The sequence below is a fragment of the Lonchura striata genome, chromosome 8 (genome assembly GCF_050655825.1).
Source record: "Lonchura striata isolate lonStrDom1 chromosome 8, ASM5065582v1, whole genome shotgun sequence".
NCBI classification, from domain to species: domain Eukaryota; kingdom Metazoa; phylum Chordata; class Aves; order Passeriformes; family Estrildidae; genus Lonchura; species Lonchura striata.
Window position 1 is genome coordinate 11956925 of NC_140710.1, and position 26598 is coordinate 11983522.

The 26598-nt window shown below is 36.1% G+C and overlaps 1 protein-coding gene across 1 annotated transcript in view; it reads left to right on the top strand.

The window, feature by feature from the left end:
* The window catches only part of AK5 (adenylate kinase 5), an 81408-nt gene that overhangs the window by 26949 nt on the left and 27861 nt on the right, over positions 1 to 26598 (top strand). Inside the window, exons 7-8 of the mRNA XM_021527722.3 lie at positions 12421 to 12511; positions 18376 to 18452. Of these exons, the coding sequence (XP_021383397.3) occupies positions 12421 to 12511; positions 18376 to 18452 (168 nt within the window). The remainder of the gene's footprint in view (positions 1 to 12420; positions 12512 to 18375; positions 18453 to 26598) is intronic.

Below are 26598 nucleotides of genomic sequence, written 5' to 3' on the forward strand. Positions count from 1 at the left end.
GGATTGTTCATAAATATGCTACCTCTTGATCAGTTTTGTTAAAAATAAAATTGCTAAAACTACATTTTTTTTAGGCAAATCTTAACATTTTTTCATTACGTACTCCGCTGAATTTCTCCTCCTATCTTTTATCAGAACGTCAAGTTGAAGCTCCACATTCAAGTTTTCAATACCAGTACTTCAAAATTCTCTGCTCTGTATAGTATGCCAGGTCTTGTTTTTTCTTGTATTATACCATCCACTCTATTTTGGTAACACTATAGTTTTCTAATGCCAAGGTCATCTCCCTCTCTTACCACTGCAAGATGCCAATTAGGCAATTTGGAAATATACTTTCCTAGTCCTATACTTTCCATGTCCAGCCTTCTGGGATTTTTTTGGTCTACTTTACTGAAAAGAACAGGGTCCTTACTAAAAAGGAACCTAGAATGTGGGCAATACAGCTCTTAGTCAAGTTGCTTATTAAATTTATTAGTCCCTAAGACACTGGAAAAAAATATCCACTAATCCTCTTTGTGTCTGCACCTAACTGCAAGAATTTCACTATACAGATTCTCCATAATAGAGATTCATATAACCCCAAGGCAGGTAATTTCTGTTTCTTTTGCAATAACATTCTCTCTGCTCTCTGTTAGGCTCTATGTCACCTCTGTCTGCTGTAATGGCCATTACAGGTTTTGTGGGTACTTTAGCTTTCATCTCTGACCCTGTTCATGGGGTGCAAGACACGAAAGAGCTCAGTTCCAGTACTGTGAACAGAGGGTTTTCTTCATTTATGCATTTCATGTTCCCTCATATCTCTTGATCTTTAGAAAGAGAGCCAGGAGCCATATGAATTCTGAAATTAATTTGGTTTTAAGGGTTATTCATTATATCCTTGAACTCCAGCCAGGAGACCACTCCTCAGAAAAATCAGTAAATTTAGTAGGGTGAGTGTAATAGAGAATAAGTTAAACAAATTTGGGTATTCTCTCATAGGTTAGGTCAGCACTTGGCAACAGAAACCATGTCAGTGTTTCTTGGAAAGATGCCTCTGCAGAAGCACTGAGCTTAACAATCACTCATGTCAGTGGGAACTTTTGAAAGAATTTATTTCATAGTTTTTTTTTAAGGCTGCACAACAGTTTGTTATAACCCCAATCTGATAACATACCTTGTAAATATTAGTTATTTTTTAGGGTTAAAGGTTAACAATTGATCTTTTTATGTTGAGAAAATTTCAAACAAAACTGCAAGATTCCCTTTTTCCTCATGAATTGCACAAGCATGGGGACCTTTGCTGATTTCTTTTTAAAAAGAGCCTTGGAAAAAGATTTACTAGAAGATAACTCATATTTGCCATAGAAACAAGGCCTAAATCTAACCTTTTTTGAGTACATGATTTGGCTCGAGGATGAAAAAGGACAAATAAAAAAGTCTTAAGCAGAAATAGAAGCTTGTGAGCATTTCTTCACTGGAGTATGGATGAGAACAGGCACATAGAGAGCATCTCACCCTTCTCCCATGCTGTGTGTACAGGAGCTGTGCTGCTCGGAGAGGAGGATGTGCAAGGAACCTCCTGGAAATGAAATACAGGGAAGCACCAAGGGTCTCATTAACGAGGCAGACGAGTGTTGAGCTAAATTAGCTGGTATGCAACAGCAGGGCTTGCAGAGCCAGCAGCTAATGGGCTCTCTGCAGACTCCTGATTCCCACCCTGCAGGGAGGAGGAGGCCAGCAACCTCCTCAGATCCACTGAAGGGCTCTTAAAGAAATGAAGGCTGTTCTGGTCAGTGTAGAAGGGTCTGCAAGATCTTTTGTTTTATGAAGTACTTGTATTTAGCCACTTCCCCATCTCCCTTGGCATAATTTTAATAGAGAGTAAGCTTTACAAGTAATTAGGATCTGCCTCCAAATTATTTTTCTTTTTTGTTTAGTGGAGACTACTCTCGAAACTAATATAATCAAATAAGAGATGACAGTTCTCTGGAAGTCTGGACACTGACTTCCAAAAGCTTCTGGGAACTATAACACTCTAGTTCAAACTATAGGAAATTTTCTTTCCTTTGTAGCAAAAATGGCTGTATGAAACATAGACATTGTTTGAACTAAAGTTTTAGAAAACTAATTTTAAGAACTAGCATATCTGAACTGTCTTGAAAGCTCTGCAAATCTCGTTGTTGGTTCTATAAATTATTACTAGTCCACTTTTAGATGGAATGACTATTGATACTTCCTGCTTAACATTTATCTTGCCTATTGGAGAAGATGGTGACCCTTAGAGTGAAAAAAATAATTTACCTTTGATATAATACTCTGTAAGAGTTACAAGAGCTAATAAGATATAGGATATGCAAAAGGAGAGAATTGGAATTGTATTAATGATTGCTAATTAAAAAATTTTTGGAGGGAACCCATTTAACAATTTTTTTGTTAAAACATATTTTTACTGTCAGATTATCCAAGTAATTGTATTCAAAATTAAAGCAAAAAAAGTTATAGAAAAAGAAAGGAACATTCAAAATACTTAGTTTTCTATCTCACTACAGCTTAAACCACGTGGGAGAAAAGGTACATAAAATACCCCCAATCCCTTTCATATGCAAAAATATTGGGATGTATTCACACTGTCTTTTTTCCACTTGAAGTAGTTTCACTGCAAAAGTAAACAAACCTTCAATTTCTTTAATGTGTTCTATTTAATTAGAATTGTAAACAGAAAAAAAGTGCAATGGAAGATATCTTTAAGCCTTCATTTATGAAGGCTTAAAGATATCCAAGTAATCCAAACTAAACATCAAAAATCTTAATAATAAACTTGTTCTATCCCTACAAATTGCTTTTAGAACTTCTTACATTTGCTGAATATATTAACATAAAAGACTAAGTTCCTGTTTTCCAAGATCTGCAAGTGCCAGGATCCAGAGCCTATGCCATTCACTCTGGATCACATGAATGGTCTTAGTAATATTTTTATCAGTAGTAAAATTTTAATAATAAAGGCAAACATAAATCACACATTCGTTATCTTAAGGTAAATTAAAAACAACATATGGCTGCTAAATTTTCTAAATATCTACTATTTCTAGTCACTGTTTGAGTCCCAGCCATTACTGCAACACTGGGGAAGGTTGACAGAGGCAGACCTTCTGTGTACTTTTAGTTGGTTTAAATTACAAAGACAAACACTTTGAATGCACTTAATTTTGTAATTCATTGTCCACATTCTGCTGGGGTCCCAGCAGAAATTAATATCACTATGCAGCTGCAAGGCTGAACTTATTTTGCCAAAGCAATCAAGGGTTGAAACAGTCAGAACACCCATACTAGCACTAGGCAGCAAATGGAAAGGTGGAAGCTTCACAGATATTTCTTTTACCAGGTCACATTGAAAACAGCCAGAGAACCTCAGTGTGAGGAGCAGCACCATGTGTCTCATCCAACAGAAAAACAGAGCAGTGGTGAAGGAACTGTGATGGAGAGCAGTACCAAAACTATATTAATATAGAGAAAACCCCATCTGTAAATAATTACTGTTCAGTAAATGTGAAGTTGTGGATTCTGGTTTAGAATATCAAAAGCTCTAATTTTCTGCATATATTGAAGGAAAAGTCAGTTATAGCTGTTTTTATAGATAATGTTATATGAAAACTCAATTTAGGTTGCTTAGCTTGCTTTTGCAATAAATTATTTATGCTTTAACAATGTATTAATACTAATACAATGTATTAGACCTCATGTGTTGGAGTTTCAGGCATTCTTTAAAGCACTTAGCTCAAACAAACAGCCAGAGGGAAAGTTGTGAAATTGTAATAAAAGAAAGCTTAAAGAGGCTTAATTTTGATCTTTCTTGGGTCTTTGTTTTCATCATTCTCCTGCAGCACACATTATTGTCACATTACGTGCATTTCTTTTCCACATCCCTCTCCCTTCTCAGATTTAATTTTCATAGTGAGGGTGATTTTTCTGATCTGTGCTTTCCAGTTTTCTGACCAATACATTGGCCATTCTCTGTGCCAAGATGTTTCTTGGACATTTATCATTCTTTTTATAATAAATTAATTTTATTAATTAGGGCTTCCCTAAAATTATATTTCATTTAATAGCCTCTGGGAAGAAATATTGTCAAAAGCTTTAAAAAAGTTAAATAAATTATGTCAATCAGTTCCACTTCATCCACGTGTTTTATGATATTTTAAAAATGCTTTCAGCCTACATAATCATGTGGGATTTTGTCCTACATTGGTTTCCAAAAAATACATACTAGATGCAAGAATGTCATATTCCAGGATGACTAAAGCAATCGTTTCTGTCAGTGTCTGCTTAGCTTGCCAGCTTTCATTTATAAATCAAGTAGTCTCCTTTTTGCTCTGAAACAACATGCTCCAATAATTTAGATGTCAAACCAGAACTTTCTGGTACAGAAGTTAAAATAGCAGTGGCTTACTTCTTGCTGCAGGAAACAAGTTGATATCCTTCCTGCAGCAGTACAATTGCAAGTTGGCTTTTTGAGCCATCCTGAACTCAGACTGACATCTGCTGAATATTATCCTGTTCAATCTGAGTCCTACTTCTCGAGATAAATAATTTATTTCATGAAAATGTAGTGCTTTTTAGCTCAAGATGACCAAGGGAGGGTTTATTATCAAGGATTCCAATACCATTTATGAAGTTTATTAATATAGAGACCACCAGTGAAAATGCTGCATATCCTGGGTCAGAATTTAGTTAAATACAGAGGAACTGTGTAACTGGGAAATAAAATTTATTTTTTGTCTTCCAAATAAAATATAAAAGCCAAAATTTTTCAAACATTCCAGTCCTTACAGTATGAAATTCCATTTTTAAAAGCTACAACTATTGCAGATTAAATTATTTGTGTTGCTAAGGTCCTAGATGACTAAAAATGTCACATTATTTCTTGACTTAAATGCAGATTTTGCATATGAAACACCCACATATCCAATGTTTAAACCTATGCTTTACCCTATACTTGTTCTTGCAGCTGAGTCATTAGTCCTCGTGCTTGAATAACTGGCTGAATATGCAGCTGAAATTAACTCAGGACACTATTTTGTTAGGTTTCAGGTGGTAGCATTCTTCCTTAGAAAATTATGATGATACATAGGCAAAAATTCTATTTTTGGTAATAATTGTTATGAAGTCATCTAATAGTAAAAGACCAGACAATAACATTTTAGTACTTTGCTTTCAAAATGCCTTCCAAAATAGCCAACAGGAGAAATGGCATTGGTCTTGAAAGGGAAATATTTGGCTATATTTGGCAGCAGCATCAGTGTTTTCCTTTGAAATTAATTGCCAACTGTCAATAGAAGAAAATAGCATTTATAGAAAGAAATGTCTTTTATTTCTGATTTTTTCTACATTTTTTTTGTTTTCTTATTTGAATTATAGTTGTTGCTCATTGGACCTTTAGGGGAAGCCAGTGTCCTGTATATTTATTCAGGGTGCCTGTCTGTGATTTGTACATGCTCTGGGAGCTGATGCTAAAAAATTATTTGGTTTTGTTTTAAACAAAACAGGAGTTCTATAGGCAGGGGAAAATGTACATTTTTTAAAAGACTTTAATCAGGAAAAGTCTCTCTGCACACAAACATACTGGGTAATGTTATTTAGTTATAAAGCTCCTTCTGCCTGAGAAGTGCTGTTGCAGTCAAAATTAGCAAAAAAAAGGGTATTGAGGAAAGCACTTATTTGAACATATTGGTGACCCAAGCTGTTTCACCAAACTGGGTGCACTGTGAATATTCCAGTATTCATTTCATGGGGCACTGGAAGAAATAAGGGAATTGTGCTGTAGGAACTGATCCTTAACTGGTTTATTCCCAAAGATTTCAGCATGAGAAACAAGGGCACATCCGAGCCTCATAGAAGCCTTCATAGATAAAGCTGAAAGAAAAACTACTGGAAAACAAGCATTATTATTGTGGAAAAAAAAAACAAAGGCATTTGGGGAAGATCTGGGTAATTCTAGATCTTTCTGTAATGTCCCTGAGCTGTATAAAGCAAAGTGACAATTACAGCTTTTATTGACTGAGCTTCATGCCACTTGTTTGTACCTCTTTGCCCTTTGTCTACATTTCAAAATACTGAATTTTACATAAATGCTTCATTGTTGCAGCATCACTGAGCTCTGGCAAATAAGAAAGGCCAGCTAAGGCACAGAGGGCTGTTAAAACTGTGTGAGGATTTGGACAGCTTTGAGTCATACCTGACTCTCTGTAATCAGTAATGTCTTTCCCCTTCCTTTGGGGTTAGGTGCATTAAAGTAAAAAAACCAAACAATTTATTCTAGACCCAGTGGAGGTAGAGGGTAAGATGATTTCTCCTTCAGGCTGAATGTTTTCCTGGGGTTTACAGGAACAGAGTAAAAATTAATTCATGGAGCATCTCCTAACTCAGATAATAATTAAGTTTTCCATTCAAGCTCTTCAGAAGTGATCTGTCTGGATGCTCAACACCACTGTTCTATTTCTTTGTAATACCATTTGCCTCTTTAAAAGCAATTTCCTTTATAAAGTAAATGCATAGTGAAAATAACTCCAACAGTGGAATGTATGTTTTTTGAAATAAGGAAAAGTATTTTTACTTCCAAGGTAGAAAATATCTCAATATGTTAATATACTAAAGCATTTATTTTATTTCAATTAATCTGCAGAAATAATTAACATAGTTAACTTTGCTATAGAAGCTGCTGAACAGATGTAATACATGTCAGGATGCAAGGTTTCAACGATTTCCGAAGTGAATATGCACACAGAGTTTATATGCAGAAATGACGGCTGTATTTATAGCTTGAAAAGTTCTTGCTAGAAGTAACTTATCTGGAAAGTCAGATAACCCAGAACAAACACATGCAAATCAGGTCCTTTTAAATGCTATGTGAAATAATGCATATGCTGCCTAATTTGGTTCTGATACCTGACTATTTCCAAGATAAATAGAAAATTTATGGTAGAGGTCATGGTAGTGTAGAGAAATGGCTGAAATAGTTTTAATTGCTTATTCTGACTTTGTTATACTGACTTCAGGTTAACAGAGTTAGAGATACAAATATGGTGAAGGATGCCTACGGGAAGCTGAGTCCCTCTAAGGAATGGAGGGACTCTGAGCTTCAAATGATGCAAATGAGATTCAATGGTGCAAAAATGATTGTGTTAATAAAAGAGCAATACATTTGCTTTCCACATAATAGTCACCAGCCTTCCTGAAGAATATCCTTATTTGGAAAAAAAAACCAAACCAACCAGTACTCTTGAATATGTGCACAGGCAGAAAGGCTTTGCATTTTAGTGTTAGGAAAAATGTATATGTTCCAAACGCACTCTGTGGCACCATCAGCTTCTCTATTAAACAAGCAATTGCTTCATCCTCTCAAGTCCATTAATTTTCTGTTACCTTGCCACCAAATTATTGATTTCTCCCCTCATCCCCAATCACATCCAACTCTCCTTCAGTTTGTCTGCTTCCTGCTCTACAAGGGCCTGTAATTGCACCCTGTCTTTCCCATCATCTCTTGCCACCGCACTGCCCGAGGCGCTCATTATTATCAGCTGAAAACTGCTGTAAGTCAGGGTGTTGCTTAAATGATCACAGCAAAAAGACAGAAGTTCTCCCTCTGTCTACCTATCAAAAGCTATTATTCCACATAAATGTACAAAGACAGGCTATTACTTCTGCTACTGTTGTTTCTTGAGGTGAGAGTTACCATTCCTTTGCTGTTGCTCTGTTCAATATCCCAAGTATGGAAGCTGGCTTTGCAGTTTTACTGTGAGGGGAGGGAAACTGCCACAACACCTTCACACTCGTGTGCCATGGCACTAAGTTGTTGAGTTTAGCGTGAAATAAGAGAAAATCACTTTAAGAACAACAACAACAACAACAACAACAAACAAAAACAAACAAACAAACAAACAAAACCAACAAAACAAAACAAAAAAAACACCAAGCCTCTGTTTTATAGTAATCTCATTGTTTATGGACTACCAAATTAGTAAAAAGGAGTCTATGAATAGAAAAATAGAAAAAATTACAAAATTAGTGGCTTTGAATTCCACCTATTTTGAGTATATAATTTTGGGATACAGAAAAGTTACCAGCAGTTGCTGCAGAACTGTCAGCTCCACTCAGAGCTGGAGAACATTTGCCTCCCATGCTTGCTTACAACTAGCACTGACAGCAGAAGATCCTTAGATACAAGTGGAACTTGAAAAACTAATGATAGATGTATGAGGACTCTGCAATTATTTATGAATTCTCTTTGGAATTCCTGTTGTTAAAAAATAGAGGTTTATTTTATATAAACCAGAGTATTCCTTAGGACTGTAATAATGGTATTAATCTCTCCAGTTCAGTTTTGTTCTAAAATTCTGTCTGATACCAATTTGTGAACTCTGACAATTGCATGTTTTGAAAATCATTGGTGAGTTTTAGTGTAATTTCAGTTGTAGGGGTTTTTTTTGTGTGTGTGGTAAAATAGAATAGAAAAATTATACTAAGATTTTGGATTATTTGATGGAAAAGAATGAAAATATTAGAAATAGAGGATGGACTAGAGAGAAATCTCTCCCCCCTATGTCCTCATCCCACCATTTTGTGGTATTTTGACAGGTTTTTTTGTTTTTAAGTGGATCACAAAAACCACTTTATAATAGTATTATATTATACTATTTATTATATAATATATTATACTATTTATAGTATTATAATAGTTCCCTGAACTCCCAGTCTGCACATTCCAGCTTCATTTCAGTGCCTCTGCTTATTGGTTTTCCTATATAAGTCTTCAACAAATTTTTCTCACCCCCATCCCAATGGTTATTATACTACCTTATATATTTTCCCTCACATAATTCTTTGCTGTTTTCCCATGTTGCTGGTGTTTTTCTTTTGATTTTTCCACTCTCTCTAGAAGTAACTGCACAAGTTAATAATTGTAATTATTAAGAGAAGCAAACTCAGCATGAAACAACACTAATGAAGGGATTTCTGTGTGGGTGTCCAAAAATGGTAAAGCAGCACCCATCCCTCAATAGTGTGTCTCACTTCACCTTTTAGTATTACCAAGGGTAAAATAAAACCAGTTCTTATTTGTTTTCAATCCTTCAGGAGCAAATCCCTGCCTAAATCAGGATGAATAATAACAGTGTGTTCTTATGGCATTTGTAGCTGCTGAAAATCATTATAACTTGCTCAGTCTTATGAATTTTATTTTACTAGGATTGTCAACTTTTCAACCAAAAATACCAACACTTAAGGGAGAGTAGTGCAATCTGGCTTCTAAACTAGTTATCTCTTAAAAATGTGGGGGAACCATGGTACAAGAAGCCATGTTCTCTTTTCTGTGGATAAACCTTTTTTTTCTTAAATTTATTTAAGGAGAAATTGTTCCTCTCTTCAGGTGATAATATATGGGTAATTTTTCCACTTCCTAAACAATGATTGTGTTTTTCTTCCATGGACCTGGTAAATGGATTATGAAGCCTGAAGTGACAGCTCTGGCTATGTAGAGCAATACCGCAGACTGAATTAGATCCTATTTTAATTTTATTAATATTTTTCTTTTTAGGAATAATCTAAAATTTTCAAATAATGGGGAATCCATTGCAAATTGTGATAAATTAAGAAGTAAAGATAGTGATCTCAGAATAAATTTTGCTGTTTACTTCCATTCTGAATTTGTGTCACCTGTTCATCATTCTTGCATCTTACAATTTTGTCTTCTGGATATAATAACTTCTAAAATTTATCTTTCCCATGGGAAGGTACAGTAAAAAGGTCTTTGTTATAGCCTGTGTGGAAGCCCCTCCAGTTTACGAGCTGTGGATACTGACACTGCATTGAGCACACAGGAGCTTTCACCCCTGTGCCAAACACCACAATGTTATGTTACGTTTAATTTGGACATGGATTATTTTATTTTCAGTGACATCTATCATGTCCTAAAATAGCGGACATTTTCATCTAATGTTGTAAATGTTATTTAACTACAAGTTTGCTTGTGGTTTTTTTTATGCTTTCTCCATTTCTAACTTTATTCCAAGCTGTACAAACAAGAATTCCCTGCAAGTCTGCTGCAGTCAGATTTCTTACTAGCTTTCCTGTACTCTAGTTTGAAAGGCTAATGGCATCTCCCCCTATTTTGGGAATGTTTTAGACAAACAGACTGCAAAAACCAGCAGTTTCATTGGAGCAGCCCCTAAGGGGCAGTGCCAGGCTGAATGACACCCTCAGCCAAAATTCTAATTAACTGCACCTTCCTTGATGTTTGTGCCCTGACAGATGTGAGGAGAAAATTCTGCACTTTCTTCTTTAACTCAACACATGGTATTACCAAACCTCCATTTATCATCATGGACCAGTGAGATTTGCTATTTTCAAGAAATCAGACAATTTTTCTGTGGAGCTCCTTCTGTTGGTTGGGATTTGTTGGGTGCTTATTTAGAAACAATAATAATTTTCTCTCTGCAAGCGGCAACAACCACCTGCATTTCCTAAGGCGATTATTTACAATACAGAAGATCTAGAAAATATTTTTCATCATTTTTATATAACACCAGTTATATGCCAGTGACAAGCTCTGCAATTCAACAATGCTCATGTGAAATGAGATAAATTTTCCAGAGAATTCATCATTAAGCCAGTCATCATTTACTTAAAAAATAATAAAACCAAATACAACCCCCAGATGTACTTTTGGAAGGTTTGTGAAAACTTTCAGAGATTTTGATTGGTTTACTAAAGAAATGGGGTGTTCTTGTCCACTGAGGTCCTCTCTAATCTTTTCCTGCCCCACCAAACTGAGACAGCATAGAACAAAAACACCATTAGTGCCTCATGGAGGGAAATGCCATAAAGGTCAGATCTCAAGCCCCTTTGGCCACACAGGGAAGAAACACTTTGCTTCTTCCTGCATCACTGGTAAGGAGTATCTCAATGCAGACAACAATACAGTTAATATTTAATAAAGTTACAATTCTATAAAACATATGCCTTGACTATAATTAAACTGAGATATCCATTAAGATACCCCTAGAGGACTTAGTTGCAAAGAGCTGTGTGTTGAAGCAAGTAGGGATTTGTTTTCAGTAAGGAAAGCAACCTATGGATTTAGACAGGTTCTGCTAAAAATACAAGTTTTTTTGCTGTTTGTTCTGTGTGGCTAGGAATGTTTGAGCACCATTTATCTTTTATTCAAGCTTCCACTAATTACCAAAGGATTTAATTTTAAATTATTTAACATTTCAGTGAAGTACAGGACTCACAAGGCTACTTAGTTTCTTCCAAAACTACCTTGCCGTCCTGTGGCTCAGGGTATCACAATTCTTATTTTGTGAGGGGAAAACTGAATCTATGTGCAAGCTGCAAATAATTGGTTTTCTTTGGGTGACAATATAAGCTTTCATTACAAAGCCCAGACTTTTCAGAATGCTGAAGCACAGCTGGTATTCTTTGAATAGGAAAGTTGGTGTTTCAAATTCTTGGAACCTTTAGAACATTTTGAGATCGACCATGTGTTTTTTCATGGTGAACAGGATTATTCAGAGGAATGCTATTAATGAGAAAGCAAGTCTGTCATCTCTTCAAGTGTGGTGTGACCTACACAATAATGATCAGACACAACCTGATTACAATTTACTGGGTTTTATGTATACATATACCCATACCCACAAAGATGACATATGTCTTCCCTAGCACATGTTTTCCTATCAACAAGGACATTCCAAAGCTGCTCCTTCTGTATTGATAATAAATTGCCCAAAAGTTTTATTTTATTAAGAGCTGTTATATTAACATCTTTATTTAAGAGCTGTTCTTCCACAAGCCTTGGAACTTTTGACACAAGTTAAACTGTAATCCTTCTAATAGGTAAACACAAACAAATTTCTGCTTTAGATTTTTTTTTTAATACTTTGAGTCATGGCAAACACTAAATGGTAAAAGAATTTCTCAATATTAGATCTGTCTGCCCAGACAAATGTTGACTGCTGCAGGATGAACTTCTGAGTGGTCTTCAGGTCAGATCCTCAAACTTCATTTCTAGAATCAGTCAGAAAACTCCATATATTGATAATTATAGTAGGTTCATCTATCTGAATATGTGATGATCTAAATAAATAAAAATTGATAAATACAATAAGGAAAATCACAAACCCACTGTCAAGCATGTCACTGTAGCAGAACTTCTCCCCTACCACAGTCACCTGGCCATAAAAAGAAACCTGTCAGACAGAGCCTAGAAAAAACTTTACAAAATTAAAGTCAAAATTTAAAATACTCACACCTAAAGCAATGGACTACACACATTAAAATGGAAAGGTTCCTATCAGGAAGGCTTGGGGTAAGAAGTCACAGTACATGTTGATGTTAAGCCAAGTAGTAAGCAGTGCCTGATTGCCAACATTTTTTCTTTTTTTTCAGTTTGATGCAGACAGAGATGAAGAAGAAGTGTTCTCTGACATAAGTTCAGCAGTTGACAATAAACTATTTGCAAATAAAGAAACTGCAGCAGGTGAGTTAATGTAAGATTTAAAGAACCATATTTATTGTACTGCATTTGACATTGGGATGCCTCTTTCATATTCTTCATGTTTGGATGTTAGGTACTGTAGCAGTCTTGACCGACCTCAAACATTTGCACAATCAAGGACAAAAAAAAAAAATCTCTTTTTATTTGGAAACTTCATATAGCTTATCCAACAACTTGTTTATCTACAAGTTAACCTTGAAATACTGTGGCAAGTCCACTAAGCTATACTATTAATACAAAAATCATATAAGTTTTCAGTTTCAGTTCCAGTGATACCTTGGTGTTCACCAGAAAATCAGTCCTGTGAGATTAATGATCATACTTCCTCCCTAGTAATTGGTGTGTGAATATAAGTCAAGTGTTTGGGGATTTTATTTATTTGTTTATTTATTATTTGTGCTTACTGAGGCTTGAAATCTTCAAAGTAAAGCCTTTGAGAGACAAAGGACTGCAAAAGAATGGAAGCTAAAAATCAAAGCACTCAAAATCCATAACATCTGTCAGAAATTGGTAACTTCACAACTTCTTAATGTTACAATGGCATCCTTGGCTGTTTTTCAAATCAGCTACTAGGGTTGCATATGTAGGTGATGTCATAAATGTTCTCTGAACCAGCACACAAAAAGAAATTTTGGATAATGTTCTAAATGAGATAAAGATGAAGTACCGAGATGAGGAGGACGAGGGCAGTGAATGCAAGGGGAGTTGGGGCTGGGGAGGATGATGAGAATTATAAGAATTACATCAGCTAAAAATCCCACAGGATTCTAGTGGTCACCCTTCAGATAAGAATCACAAGAATAAAGATGAATTTCTTTCTCTGTTAAGTGCCACACTTACTTCTTTTTTGCTTAGCCTTATTCATAGAGGCAAGAGGTTGATCCTAAACCTAAAATGGCATTCCCACTGTACAGCATTGTGTTGATAATTGCCTCTGGATTCCTTAACTGATTTAAATTCTGGACAGGAGGAAGAGGAAAGAAGTGTCATAAAGGTGCAAGCTCTGACAAACAGTTTGATGAGAGCCAAGCAATTTGCACAAACTGTTTGTGATTCTGGATGAGTTCCAGTCAGTTCCTTGAAAGTCTGATCTATTTAATAAATCCTTCACCAAAATAATTGGATAGCCATGAACAGATGCCATGTTACAATCACCTAATTAGTGCCTACTTTGAGCACTGATAATAATGAGATTTGAGGGTTCTATGAGGGTTTCTATGAGATCAGGTTTTAATTTCTAGAGTTTGCAATTCCAGCATGTGTTGATCTCACTTCTTGTCTTCTAATCTTATTAGTTATAATGCAATATACTGTAGTTCCATGTAGCTAACATAAACATAGTATTTCTAATATTTCATGCCTCCACATCAATCTAATTCATGTTATACCTGTAAAATCCAGTTGTAATCAACTTTGTAACAATATGTACCAAAAGAAAACAACTAAAATGTTCACAGATGAAATACAATTTTCTCATTATTGCCTTCTACAACATATTAAGACCGTTGCCAAGAGCAACAACCTGTCATGAAACTCAACAGTGTAAGGTTGCAATAAAATTCGTATTAGAAGCATCTTACTGAGAGGAAAATTAAAATGTAATCATTCTAATGCTAATCAATGCTTCAACAAATTATTTCTATAATAGTCCACTTGAAATTTATCTTCTAAGCATTTGTCTTGCCCAAATGCTTATATGCAACATGTATTAATTGAGTTATTAGATGGTACTTCAGAGCATGTTCCATAACATAAAAAGACATTTTTATTTTATTCAGTCTAAACATGTTATTAAGAGAAGCAGTATGTTTCACGGGATAAGCTTAGATTTCTTTTATGGCAGTCAGTGCTGAACTGTGTGAATACTATCATTGTTAAAATATGAGTATGGGCATATTTGAGCCAATGAATCATATTGAATAGAACTGCAAGCAGGATTCAAAATAGGTAATGTATTTAAGCAAAGATTGGAAATTCATTAGCTGATTTGCTAAACACAAATGGTCCAAGGAGCAGACTTAATTAATTTGCATAATGGGTCATAGCTACCTTGTGATGGGAAGTGAAGTCAACTGCAGATAAATTTAGACAGATCAGTGCAGTCTATTTTCATTGTATAAATGGATTTTGTGAACTATGAAAAAGCAATGCTTGACATTTGCATTCGTGACAACTTAAGGATGAACACATTTTCAGAGGAAGTGCCATGAACCCAGGCTTAAAACTCTGAAATGCTTTATTGGACCAGAGACTTTACAGCCACGATCCCCTGGGCTTTGGGGTGCATCTCTGTGGTAGGAATTACACACCTACCTGTAACAGCCACACTCTCTCAGCTTTCCATGATCAATATTGTACAATCGAGGAGCAACAAGCATTATGTAAAATACAGCACAAAACATAAAATACAGCCTCACAGTGAAGGAAGTGACTGAGCACAGTTGTGCACCTCTCTGTTGCAGGGGTGTCACTGTCCCTGACTGTCAGCCTTGGCAGGGGTAGCATCTGTCAGCACATCCGTTTACAACTGCAGCCACCTTTAATTAACCTTGTTCCTCTGTGCTGTGTCACTGGATCCTCTTGGATTCCTCACAAGACAAATTTTTGTGAAAGATGCCTTCAGTGTCAAGATACAAAACATGGCAAAAAAAAAGATTGCATTCTAGGTCTCTACTTTTTTTTTATTTCACCCTGTTCCGCCCCAAAGATCTGATGATTTGGCTAATGGGGATTTAATAAAAACTTTCAACTGCTTTATTTTTTAATTGTGCAGTACTGCACCTAATAAAATCCTCTTTTTTCCTCTAAGGAAAACACAGGGCGCATGAAAGTGACCAGGTCTCCCGTGCCTTAACCTTATTCATACAATCAAGGAAACACATTTTAAGCCCTAAGGGTACCTTTTCAGATCAGATGCTGGCAACTTATTTCTCCATGGCAGTAGAACTTTCATGGGCTTTCTTAAATTTTTGAGTTTCCTCTTTTGCAATTGATAAAGTTATTCAGATCACTTCCTAAAGGTTCATAAGCACAGGAAGGCACCAAGTTAATCAAGAGTTTATTTAAACCGAGAGATTATTTGGTGGAATAGGACACCCTTTTGAAGGACTTAAGACCAATCAGACTGTAAGCCTTTCCTCCTAATAGACAAGTATGAATTGTTTTTATAACCTAGTTCTCACAGTACCAACTTAGCAAGAGATAAACAATGCAAGTTATTCAGAAAAGGCAATAAAGCTTATTTATGATCAACTGTTTTGTTGTCAGACATGAGATGTGCAGCCTGCGGTCTCATTGAACGTAGCAGAGCATGTTTGCATCCAAACACTTTAACAGTCCTTCTCCTTTCCTTAAGACGGCATTGTGCATTTCACCTTTGATAGATAAACATTGCCGCAGGTTTTAGGTAAAATGTTGCTGATTTAAACTTGTCTCTAGAAAACCTGAGCCGAGTTTTGAATTACGCACTTTCCCAGGCTCTCCTTTTGGCCTTAGCCTTGTCTGGAGATCTGCCTGGAGCAGGATTCCCGACTGGCAGTACCTTGCCACAGGACTCCTGGTGTGCCTCTGCTGCCTCCCTGCCAGCCATAGCTAATGAGCTCATTGTTCTCCCCTGCAAGACCTGGTTTAGGGAGATTTAGTCCAACCTTAGCAAAATATGCTCCCTCCAACTACAAACTGAGCTGGAGCATAGCAAACTACTCATGCTGCACCAGGGATATTGCAAGAACTCTGATATGTCTCTTAATTACTTTATCTTGTCTTGGGAGTAGCCGTTTGCTTCAATTCATTTCTCATGGGTTTGTCTTTAGGCAATTTGAGCAGGGTGAAGAAGTTTGAGCACTGTTCAGTGATAGATGGTTATGGGGTTTGTTAGTTTTCATTAAACCATGAAAGAAAAGACAGATTTTCAATTTTTCTTGAGTATACCCTAGGAAGAAGCTATGCTTTTCCAAGGACACCGGTATTCTCGTTCAAGCAAAAAAGGCTTTAGGATGCTTGACCATATTAAAATTGTATAACCATTATGGCTTTTATCACTTAAGATACATTATGCATGAGTATTCATTTTCAGCCTGACCTTTACATTTAAGTTTGCAGCACCATATTTCATACTAATGTTTCTAGCTAAGAATATGTACTGCTCTTGGTAGTTAAGTGACAGTTAATCAAGTGCCTTTAATAAAGTGCCAACAAGTGCCTTTAGAAGTGATTGATGTGTCAGAGTAGGCCAGTGCCAGTGACAACTGAGACTTACTTAAATTATATTATCAACAATGACATGGTATTAAGGGTGAAATGTCAGCTGTGTAAGATAAATCAAAAAATTAAGATTCTTTCAGCAGCTGGAAATCTATCTATCTTCCGTATCTTTTAGAGAAAGGTATTTTCAAAAGACCATAAAGTGTACATACCGGAGAACATGCTGCATGTGTACATGTGACACTGCCACACCAGGAATATAAATCCTTTCTGTAATTTTTTAATAGCAATCTGAAAAACTATACATGGGCATTGGGTGTGGGGGCAGGGGAGTGAGGAACCAAAACAAAACACCATCAGATGGTAGATGCAGGGGTTTCCCTGATATCTCTTGTGTATTCCATAAAGTTAAATTGAAGATTAATTTGGTAGTAATTGTGATAAGGATTGTGAACTAAGACACCCTGGAATCATCATTTGTACCATGCAGTTACAGTTTTTGGTCATCATGACATCCAGCTCCTCTCCTCTGTTCTCTCTGACAGGGATATTTACTTCACCACCCACATAGATTATTACTATGCAAACTTCTAAAGTAAACAAACCCAGATAATATATAAATGCATCTGGCACAAATTAAACTGCAAAATCTGTTATTGATAGTGCTTGTTACAGCAAGTCACCCATACAAACAACTCTAATGGTGAGAAAACAACTCCAGGTCACCAACAGGCTTAAAATTATGTACCTTCAGTGCCAGTGCTTGCAGGAACATCATACCAGGCAGAGACACCTGTAACCCAGGAAGGAGGAGGTTGTTTTCTTCATTACTGATCTTGTTTCACTGAGGACATGAGGAGACAAAACAAAACACATCTTACGCTTCCCCTGGTGTTAGCTGTTTCTCCCCACGTGAAGTGAGTGGTTGGACTCCTCTCTGGCCAGCTGGTTATAATTTTTAGGTTTCTGTGTATCATTGCAATATATCTGTGTTGTTATTTTACTAATGCTGTGAAAGTGACTTATATAGTCTCATGCCTATTGACATTTTAAGGTGTTTAGAATATGTGCAGTATTTGGTTTAGGGCTGCATCATCTAGAGGACCCAGGAGAACATTTCCTTCTTTATTGAGATAATCTGAATGGGGTGAGAGTGCCAGAATATGATGACCGTGTTACAGCTTTCCTATGCTAATATAGAAACATTATTGGTGGTTTATCTTCCCACTGTGGTTTAGCAATGACTCCTCCCCTACATGAGTTCTTGAAATATCAAGCTCAGTTTCTGTTGTCCTGCACTTTCAGCAGTTCAGCTGAAGCTAAACTGTAAAGCTCAGACAGGTCAAGGCTTCTCAACAAATGAATTTTGTCATCCCAAGAGCAAGAGACTGCATTCTTCCTGGTCCTGCCACAGGAAGATGACAAGGAGAAGGGCAGAGCCTCACAGTCTCCTTGGGAAGGGGTAGGAGAGGATGGAAATGGAGACAGTTGCTTTCACCTGGGCAGTCCAGGAAACCTGGATGGTTGGTTCCTTGGATCAGTTTTTGCATAGATGCAGACAATTGGAAATATTATAGTGTTCCACCACATAAAGTGAAAGTTTTCAATCCATTTCTGAATTCTAATTTTCTTTCCTATTTTAGGGACAAATGAACTTGATTGCAGTCTGATTATGGATTCTGGAGATGCTGTTTATACAGAATTTGACTTTGAAGACCAGGTAATTTTCTGTATATATGGTTTCACTCTAGACAGTTTTCTAGTTTATGTACATACTGTGCTATAAAATTTGTCTAAACAAGCTGATGGCACTTTAAGGATAGGGAAAAGGGATTCTTAAGTGCAACATAAGTAAATTCATGATACAGAGATGTTGTTTTCTGGTTAGGAAAAAAGAATGAATATTGTTGTATTAAGAGCTTGTATCTTCCATTACTGTGCATTGCTGAGTTTCCTCCATAAATTTAAAAAATGTTGGCCAATGTGACAAATAGAATTGCTAAAATGCACTGTAAGTCTGCTGTATATTTAAGAAGTAAAACTTTTCAAAAGAGCAGTATGATATTATAAGAAGTGTGAAATATAACTACAGCCAAACCATTCTCCCTATGAAAAAATGTTTTTAAGAATAAAACACAACAAAGCCTTACAGTATGTTGAAACCAGCCTTTCTGCTGATCCTGTTCAATCCACGTCTGAAAACTAAATAAGAGTTGATAAGAGTTTTCTTTGTATATAGGAAGAATGCCAGAGAGAGGAAGGAAAAAAAAAATTTATATATCTTTCCCCTATAATTTTCACATCCACACTGGTAAGGTCATATCTGGAATACTGTTCAGTTCTGGATTTAGTAATACATCATATGGAGATACTTTTAAAAATCCAGTAAAGGACCACTAAGATATTTAAGGGACTGGGCCATCTCTCTTACAAGGAAAGTCTGAGAGACCTGAATGTTCAGTCTGGAAAAGAGAAGGCTCAGGGGCACACCATCAAAGTGTACAGAAGTCTGAAGGGAGGATGCAGAAAAAATGGATTTAGGCATTTTCTGGTGCCCAGTGACAGTGGGCACAAACTGAAGCATGGGAGGTTCCTGAGGCTTGGATGCTGCACTGAGGATAAGGGTTGTGTGCTTGTTACTGTGCTGTGGATAAGCATTAAAAGAATGACCTGGAATTAAAAAAAAAAAAAAGAAAAGAAAAGAAAAAAGTCATCTGTCTATCACACCATCATACTTAAGGGTGGTGGCTTTCTATGTTTTGCTTCCTGTCTTCCACTTTTGCATGACTCTGCTTGTATTTTCTTCATGAGTACCGCAAACATCTCTCTAGATTTGTAAGCAGCTTGGCACAGAATGTTAATTTGTGTTTCTGTTGTCATTCAACAAAATGCAGTTGCAAATGTTCTCACCTCTTTTCTCATTACTTGCAAAAGATATCTTTTCTTGTGACATTTTAAAGCTAGTGGCAAAATGAGGGCCAAAAAACCTGAATTTTCATTATGCTTGGATCATTCATTGGTTTTCTTTAACAGTACTCAATGCAACACTTTATCCTCACCTGCAAAATGTTATATGTTCTAGCTCCATTCATTTATTTTGACTTTTAGATCCCTTTACTGTTCTTTTTGGCTCAGTTATTTCAGCTTGGCTGTTTTTCAAAGAGACAGCTTGCCTCTGTCTTCACATACCCTTTAAATCCCATTCTTTCATAAGCCCTTCTTAAAACATTCTCTACCCAGGAAACTTCTAAATTTCCCATTATCTTTGTCTGTACTGTACTTTAACTTTATTATTTAGGCGTTAGGCCTATAAAGAAGAATCTGTATTTATATTATGTTTTGGCTATTTTGATGTTAAATTTTGCATTGTAATGACATTTAAAATAGGTTCTTTTGGAAGAGTACATACACTAAAGAAATTATAGTCTTAGCTCATAATGTTTACATAATAACCACAAGTTTTATAGTTACAAAATAAAATGAAACAAAACATGAAAATTATACTGATATCATAATAATTTCAAACTATATTGTTCATTGATAATACATTACACTGTCCATAAAATCACTGCAGTTTTGAATGCATGTGATTCTCACATGAGATTGAACAAGATGATCATGGGACCTTCTTGTCTTTGTCAATGGCAAATATTCCTTCTGCCAGATGTGTCAGTTAGCTTTTCTCATTATTTTGCTAAACTAACACATTGCCATTCTGGCAAGAGTGCAATACTGTTAACAAACAAAGAAGGAGAAATGAAGCTTAAACAGTGGTAAAACCCCATCAGTCAAGGAAAGCTATATAAATATGAAGTGGCTGACACCAACTCACTTCAACTGCAAACTGGCATAATGATACTTTTTTGCAACATTTTAAAAAATAAATATTTATATTACTAATAAATAAATGTACGCACAGTTTTTATGAGATGCCTTGTAGAAATATAAAGATAACATAAAGGAGAAAGCAATTGCAAATAATTTGAAATCATGGAAGCAAGTGTTATATACATAAGCAAAAGAGGGAGTGGAGATTACCATGAAGTCATAATACCACCTAGCTGCCTGGCAGGAAAAACAAAATGAGGAATTACTCTCAGGAAGGAAAGATCAATAACTAAATTCAGGAGTGAGGAGCTGCTCACATTCAAAACTTGAGCTCATTTTGACTGTGGCAGTGATTTAATACTCCAGTGATTTACCACATGCTGTTTACGAATTGTGTGAAGCATCAACAACCTTTACTCAGAGAATCTCAAGTGGAAAAAGAATGTGTGCCTGGATACAAATGTGTCATGCAGTGATGTTATTGCATAGGAAATCTGTCATGAGAACATGGGGGATAAGGAGGCTGGTTTCCAAGCAACCTTACACAGCTGAGCTGCTAAAAATGGCTGAATTTTAGGGGAACATCTTGGTAGTCACTGAACAAGAGGAGTTGGGGGTCACAGAGAAGACAAAGCCACACCTGGCAATGCGTGTCTTGGCACAGCTGAAATGGACTTACACAGATACTTTTGCATTTTCTCATTCTTGGAATGAGCCAGGAAAATCTCCAGTGTAAAGTAAGCCAGAAAAGCATCTGAGTTCCTCAGATGTACCTTACTTCTTCCAGAATAATGTCTCCTACTGGTAGGCAGGAGCAAGGAGCGGTTCCAGCCAGGTCTTTGCTCATGTAGGAGGGCCAAGTGCTCTCAGAAACACCTGATACCTCTTGCTGAAAAAGTGCAAAGCAACACTAGTGAAAATTAAGATCTGGCTTTTCTGGAAGAGTATGCAGGGGAAGTTGAATTTAAAACAACTCAGAGAAAGCTTGTACATTTGATAAATGATTGTTCAATTAAATTTATGTAATTAAATTAAAAGTAAGCTGATTGTTTTCTACTGGCTATGCATGGATATTTCAAGAACTAGAACACTTGTAATCACTTAGTCCCTACAGCACTGAAAAGCAGGAGGAAAATACCCTTAAAAAAAAAAAAAATTACAATCCTAGTCTTTTCTCCAAATCATTAATAACTGTTTTTCTGGTTTTGTCTCAGATCTGTGAAATCCTGTATTATAAAAGGAACAATATAATTTTAAATAATTACTTAGAAATACATTTTTCTGAAAAATAGAAATAAATAAATAAAGCAGTTAGCAACTCTCATTGAGAATGCCTTATGGAAGCACCAGCTAAGGTTTCATGTTTTAGCAATCTCTACAGCCTTTTCTGGAATAATGATTACACTACTCATGACGATTGGGTAACAAAAAAGCAAAGTAATGTGGTTAGTTTCAGGTTTTTTAACCCATATTAAGGCTTCAGGATTATATTTTGGGCCAGGCATTTCTCAATGCTACAACTTTAAAGAGTATTTTCAATTTGCAGAACTTGCTGTCTGGTTTAATAAGGATTTTTCTTTGCTGCTGGAATATTCTCAAGTGGGATAAAAGTTTTTAATGCTCACTGTATTCATTTATACTTGCCATTCCATTTCCCAACTTTGCCAGAGAGACTATCAATAGTCTCTTGTTTCTAGAGATCAGAAAGTTTTTATTTTTAACAATTGGATTTTTAATTAGAAACCTACCATTTGGCTTATTTCAAGTACATTCAGGCCAAAAGGGAGTACTGAAGAATTGGCAGCAGTGAATCGTATCAAAGAGTTCCAGAAGAAAAGAGCATCCAATTGTTTTCTCATGAAAACAAGCCTTTCAGGAGAACCTTAACAAGCCTGAGGAGTATTTAGCATAATTAAATAAAAAGTTAAAACACACTGTCAGGCAACTAGAGAATGAATACAGTGCTGTACAAGTGCTTACAGAATTTTAGAATTTGGGAAATGTGAGAATCAGGTCAACTTCAAGTGAAATCCTAAAAATGTATTTAGCCTCTAGTAATATTTGGAACAGGGGTCACAAATTTCACAGAATGGTTTGGATTGGAAGGGATGTTAAAGATAATTTAGTTCCAGCTTCCCTGCCATGGGCAGGAACACCTTCCACTATGCCAGGTTGCTCAGAGACTGATTCAACGTGGCCTTGAATGCTTGCAGAGATGAGACATCCAGAGCTTCTGTGGACAACCTGTTCCAGTGCCTCACCACCTTCACATCTACCAAACATGGAAACACATTTTTGTGCCTTTCAGGGAGTTATCAGTTCATAATTGAGAGATTTCCATGCCCTTGCAGTGTCATACAGCATGTACTGATGCAATTAGATAAATGCAATAGTATGTGCAAAGAAGAGATTGACTTTTTTTTTTTTGCCCCCTCCCCCAAATGTATCAAAGACATAGGAAATGTACATGTAAAAAAAAATAAAAAAGAAAGGTTTTCTGTTCAGCAATGACAAGCAGTCAACTCAATGAAAAAAATTGAATAACCCAAGCTTTGCTGCAAGTTCAGAATGTTTTATAATTAGAAATGTGACAGCTCACTTGAAAAATTCACAAGCAAAACCAAAATGAAGTGGAGGAAAAAAGCCCTGAATGACACTTATTCTAAGAAGAGGAGCCAGGCTCTCAATTAGAAGTTTTTGCCTTGTAGTTACAATTCATTTTACAGCTTGGTGTAGTTTCCTGTCCAAAGCATTGAGGAATCCAAGCTTTAGGAGAGCAGGAGGAAAGCTTTTGGTGAACTGATGCAAAGCAGACTCCATTGCTACCAAGACTATAACAATATTTCCAGCCTGACTGATTAGCATAGCTTGAAACTTAAATATTCAAGAGACATAATGAAAAGTTCCTGAGAGTCTTTTCAATGCAAAGGCAGAACACAAATATTAATACAACTGAGGGGCAAGAGCAAAGTGAAAGCCTCATTTAACTAAAGGTCTGTGGATTAAACCAAAGACCTCCATTTTAAATAATTTTCCTCCATGTGCTGTGTTTCCTATCAGCTGTCACTTTGTTTTGACTCCCTTTCCCCTACTCTGAAGATTCAGTCCAAGTAATTTATTTAACCCTTCAGACACAATACCTTGGGGTTAGCATTACAATACTACAGAGAGCAAAGAGCACACCTTCATTAGGAGAAATTTTCATTCAGACTTCTAAAGGTACCTGTCAAAATTAGATAAACATTAATTAAGTTCTTCAAGGAGTCAGATTAGAATGTCATATATTAATCATATGCTTTCTTTTTACTTGAGAACATAAGGAACTTCTGGTGTAACAGCAGTTTTATTCAAACATGCTGTGCAGCATTAAACATTGCAGGTCTTAGTAAAATGACCAAGAGTATCCAGAATCCATTTGATCTTTTAATGCTGAACATTTCTGCAGTGTCCATTTCTCTTTTTCTGATAGAAAGTTGTATTAATTTGAATTACAGATTCTGGTTGTACAGGGAAACTGATTAAACCAGGAATAAGGTATAGAAAAGAAAATGAGAGGATACTCAGAGAATGGTTGTAAAACTCTGTTCTCTCAACACTTGTTTTTGTTAAAGGTGGAGTACAATCTAGTTTAAGGATATCTGCAAAAAGGCAAAATGAATAGGCATCCAAAGACATGAAAGAACTGGAAAGGCAGGCCTAACTACAGAGAAAAGATGTTTAATAGAAATGTACTGAAGTCAGTGAACAATCTGTTCAGTTCATGTTGCCATGGAAACTATCCTATTAAATGCTTAAAAAAAAAAACAGTTATAGAAACAAAGTACTACAGTTTGCCTTACAAAATGTTTCCTGAATAATCTCAAACCATGTGTATTTTGGTGCTTCAAAACAATTTTGTAAATGCACAGAATTTTTTTAATCTTTCAAAATCACCATTGTACATTGTAATAAAGGCATGAGTTTTTTGGGGTTTTTTTGCTTTATTTTTTTCCCCACGCAAACCATGGCAAAATGGGCAAAAAACCCAAAGAGTCAACCTGCACTTTTTTCTGTGAAATGCCAAAAGCAGTTGTTTGCTTCTTCTTTCACAGATGTTATTTACTTTCTGGTGATACTTATATTAGGGGAGACTAAACTGCAAAGGCTAGTTGAATTCTTTGCATTCCAACTCTTTCCTAATTTTGAACCCAAAGTTGCTGCCTGCAGCTCTGGTGGACAGTACAGGGCATAAGGGTTCAGTTAAAATGATAGTGAGCTCAAGTGAGTTACTGGAGATTTAAACAGCAGTGACAACATTATTCTTCAATTTATGCTGCATTTACGCCTCACTGAATAATTCTGCAGTAAGTTATGAAGTGCTTCTCTGTGGCTTGTGGAAGTGTCTGTAGTAAAAGCAATGCAATTTACAGTTCCTTACCATCATTGCTGTAGGCAGCAGCAGTAGGATACTGCACTTCTTTCCTCACACCAGCTTGCCCTTCCCCTGGCAAAGTGAGGCTTTATGCCTTCATGAACAAAATATAACTTCACAGCTAAATTTATGAGTTCTACCTTTACAGTCCAGAGAACTTGCATAATCCTTGGGGAATATCAGGTATCCCACACAGGTGATGCAAATAGGATCCACAGCAGAACTTTCTCTCTTCTACCAAAAGTTGATAGAGAAATGTGAAGGTGTATTTTAAGCCTGCTCTGCCTCCTAGATTTAGAGGTCTTAATCGGGGCTGTGGATTGGTTCTGTTCACATAGCCCAGCATCCCCAAAGACAGCTACTAAAACCCTTTCTTGAAAACATTTGTAGTAACAATTCCTATTTCTTAAAATAATGCAGAAGGAAGTACCTTTTTATTTCTTTTATATATCTTGATCACTGTTAAAGTACATCCTATATATTTTTATGTACACATATAAAACTGCAGTAATTGCAAAGATGCTGTTTTACTCTATGGGATAAAAAACTGCTCCTAAAATCACTTATTTGTATTGTATGAAAGCAGAAAAGGAGTTTCTCTTGGTACACTGTAAAATAAAAAAAAAAAATTCCCCTATGTATTTTCAGAAAGCCATATGTTTCCTGTTTTTTTTCTTTTACTCCTTATGTATCCCAGGATTGTGCAGGCAGTGTTAGTCATTTTGGGCTTAAATACCAGTCATAAAGAGTGAAAAGTGGCCTAGTTTTAGAACTCCTTCACAGCAGTGCATCTCAAATCAGTGGACTATTTCTTCAGATAGTCAATTCCTTCTTAACACAAAAGTATTTTAGAAATATTGCAGAAGTTGAAATATATAAAACTCCCTAATAATAGATGAATGCATGTTTTCATAAACCTTGAATATGCTTGTCAAATGTTAAGCAGAGAAGGTCTTTGAGAGGCAAAATTTGAGTACAACTGTCAATTTTTATCTGAATAGCAGCAAATCATAGGATCAGAGGTCACACACTGGGTTGGAGGCTTTTTTGCAACACTATTCTTGTCCTTCTCCATGCCAAGATCTTTTTCTTTTTGAAAACTGAGTTGAGACTGGCCTGCAGAAAAGCCTTTCTTATCTAAAGTTTAAAAAACCAAAAAAAACCCGACAAAATGTACATACATTAAAAAAAACTCGAAACCAAACCATTAACAACCAAACTCCAAATGACTGAATTTCACCTCTCAGAAGGCAGATGTCAGGGCAGAGAAGAGAGCAGTATTAGGTATATAAGAAAATTTGTCTTTCTATGAAAAAAAACCCCTTGAAGTGTGAGGGTATTCCTCCTGTGTCTTACCTTATTTATTAATTCTGGAGCAGAGGAGGTCAGAGCACAGCCACTTCTGCTTTCCACAGGCATACTTTAACACTCAGCTTGCAGAAAGCAGCTCAGGCTCAAAAATTGATTTGAAGTATAAATCAAATTTAATGGTATGGCTCATAAAATCTATTCCCAGGGAGCACTGCCCTTGCATAAAACCAGCAAAGAAATATGTAATTTTTATTTGTTTAAAAAATTTGTGTCTGAAACAGTCCTTGGAATATTTACATTCTCAAATTCAAGCTTG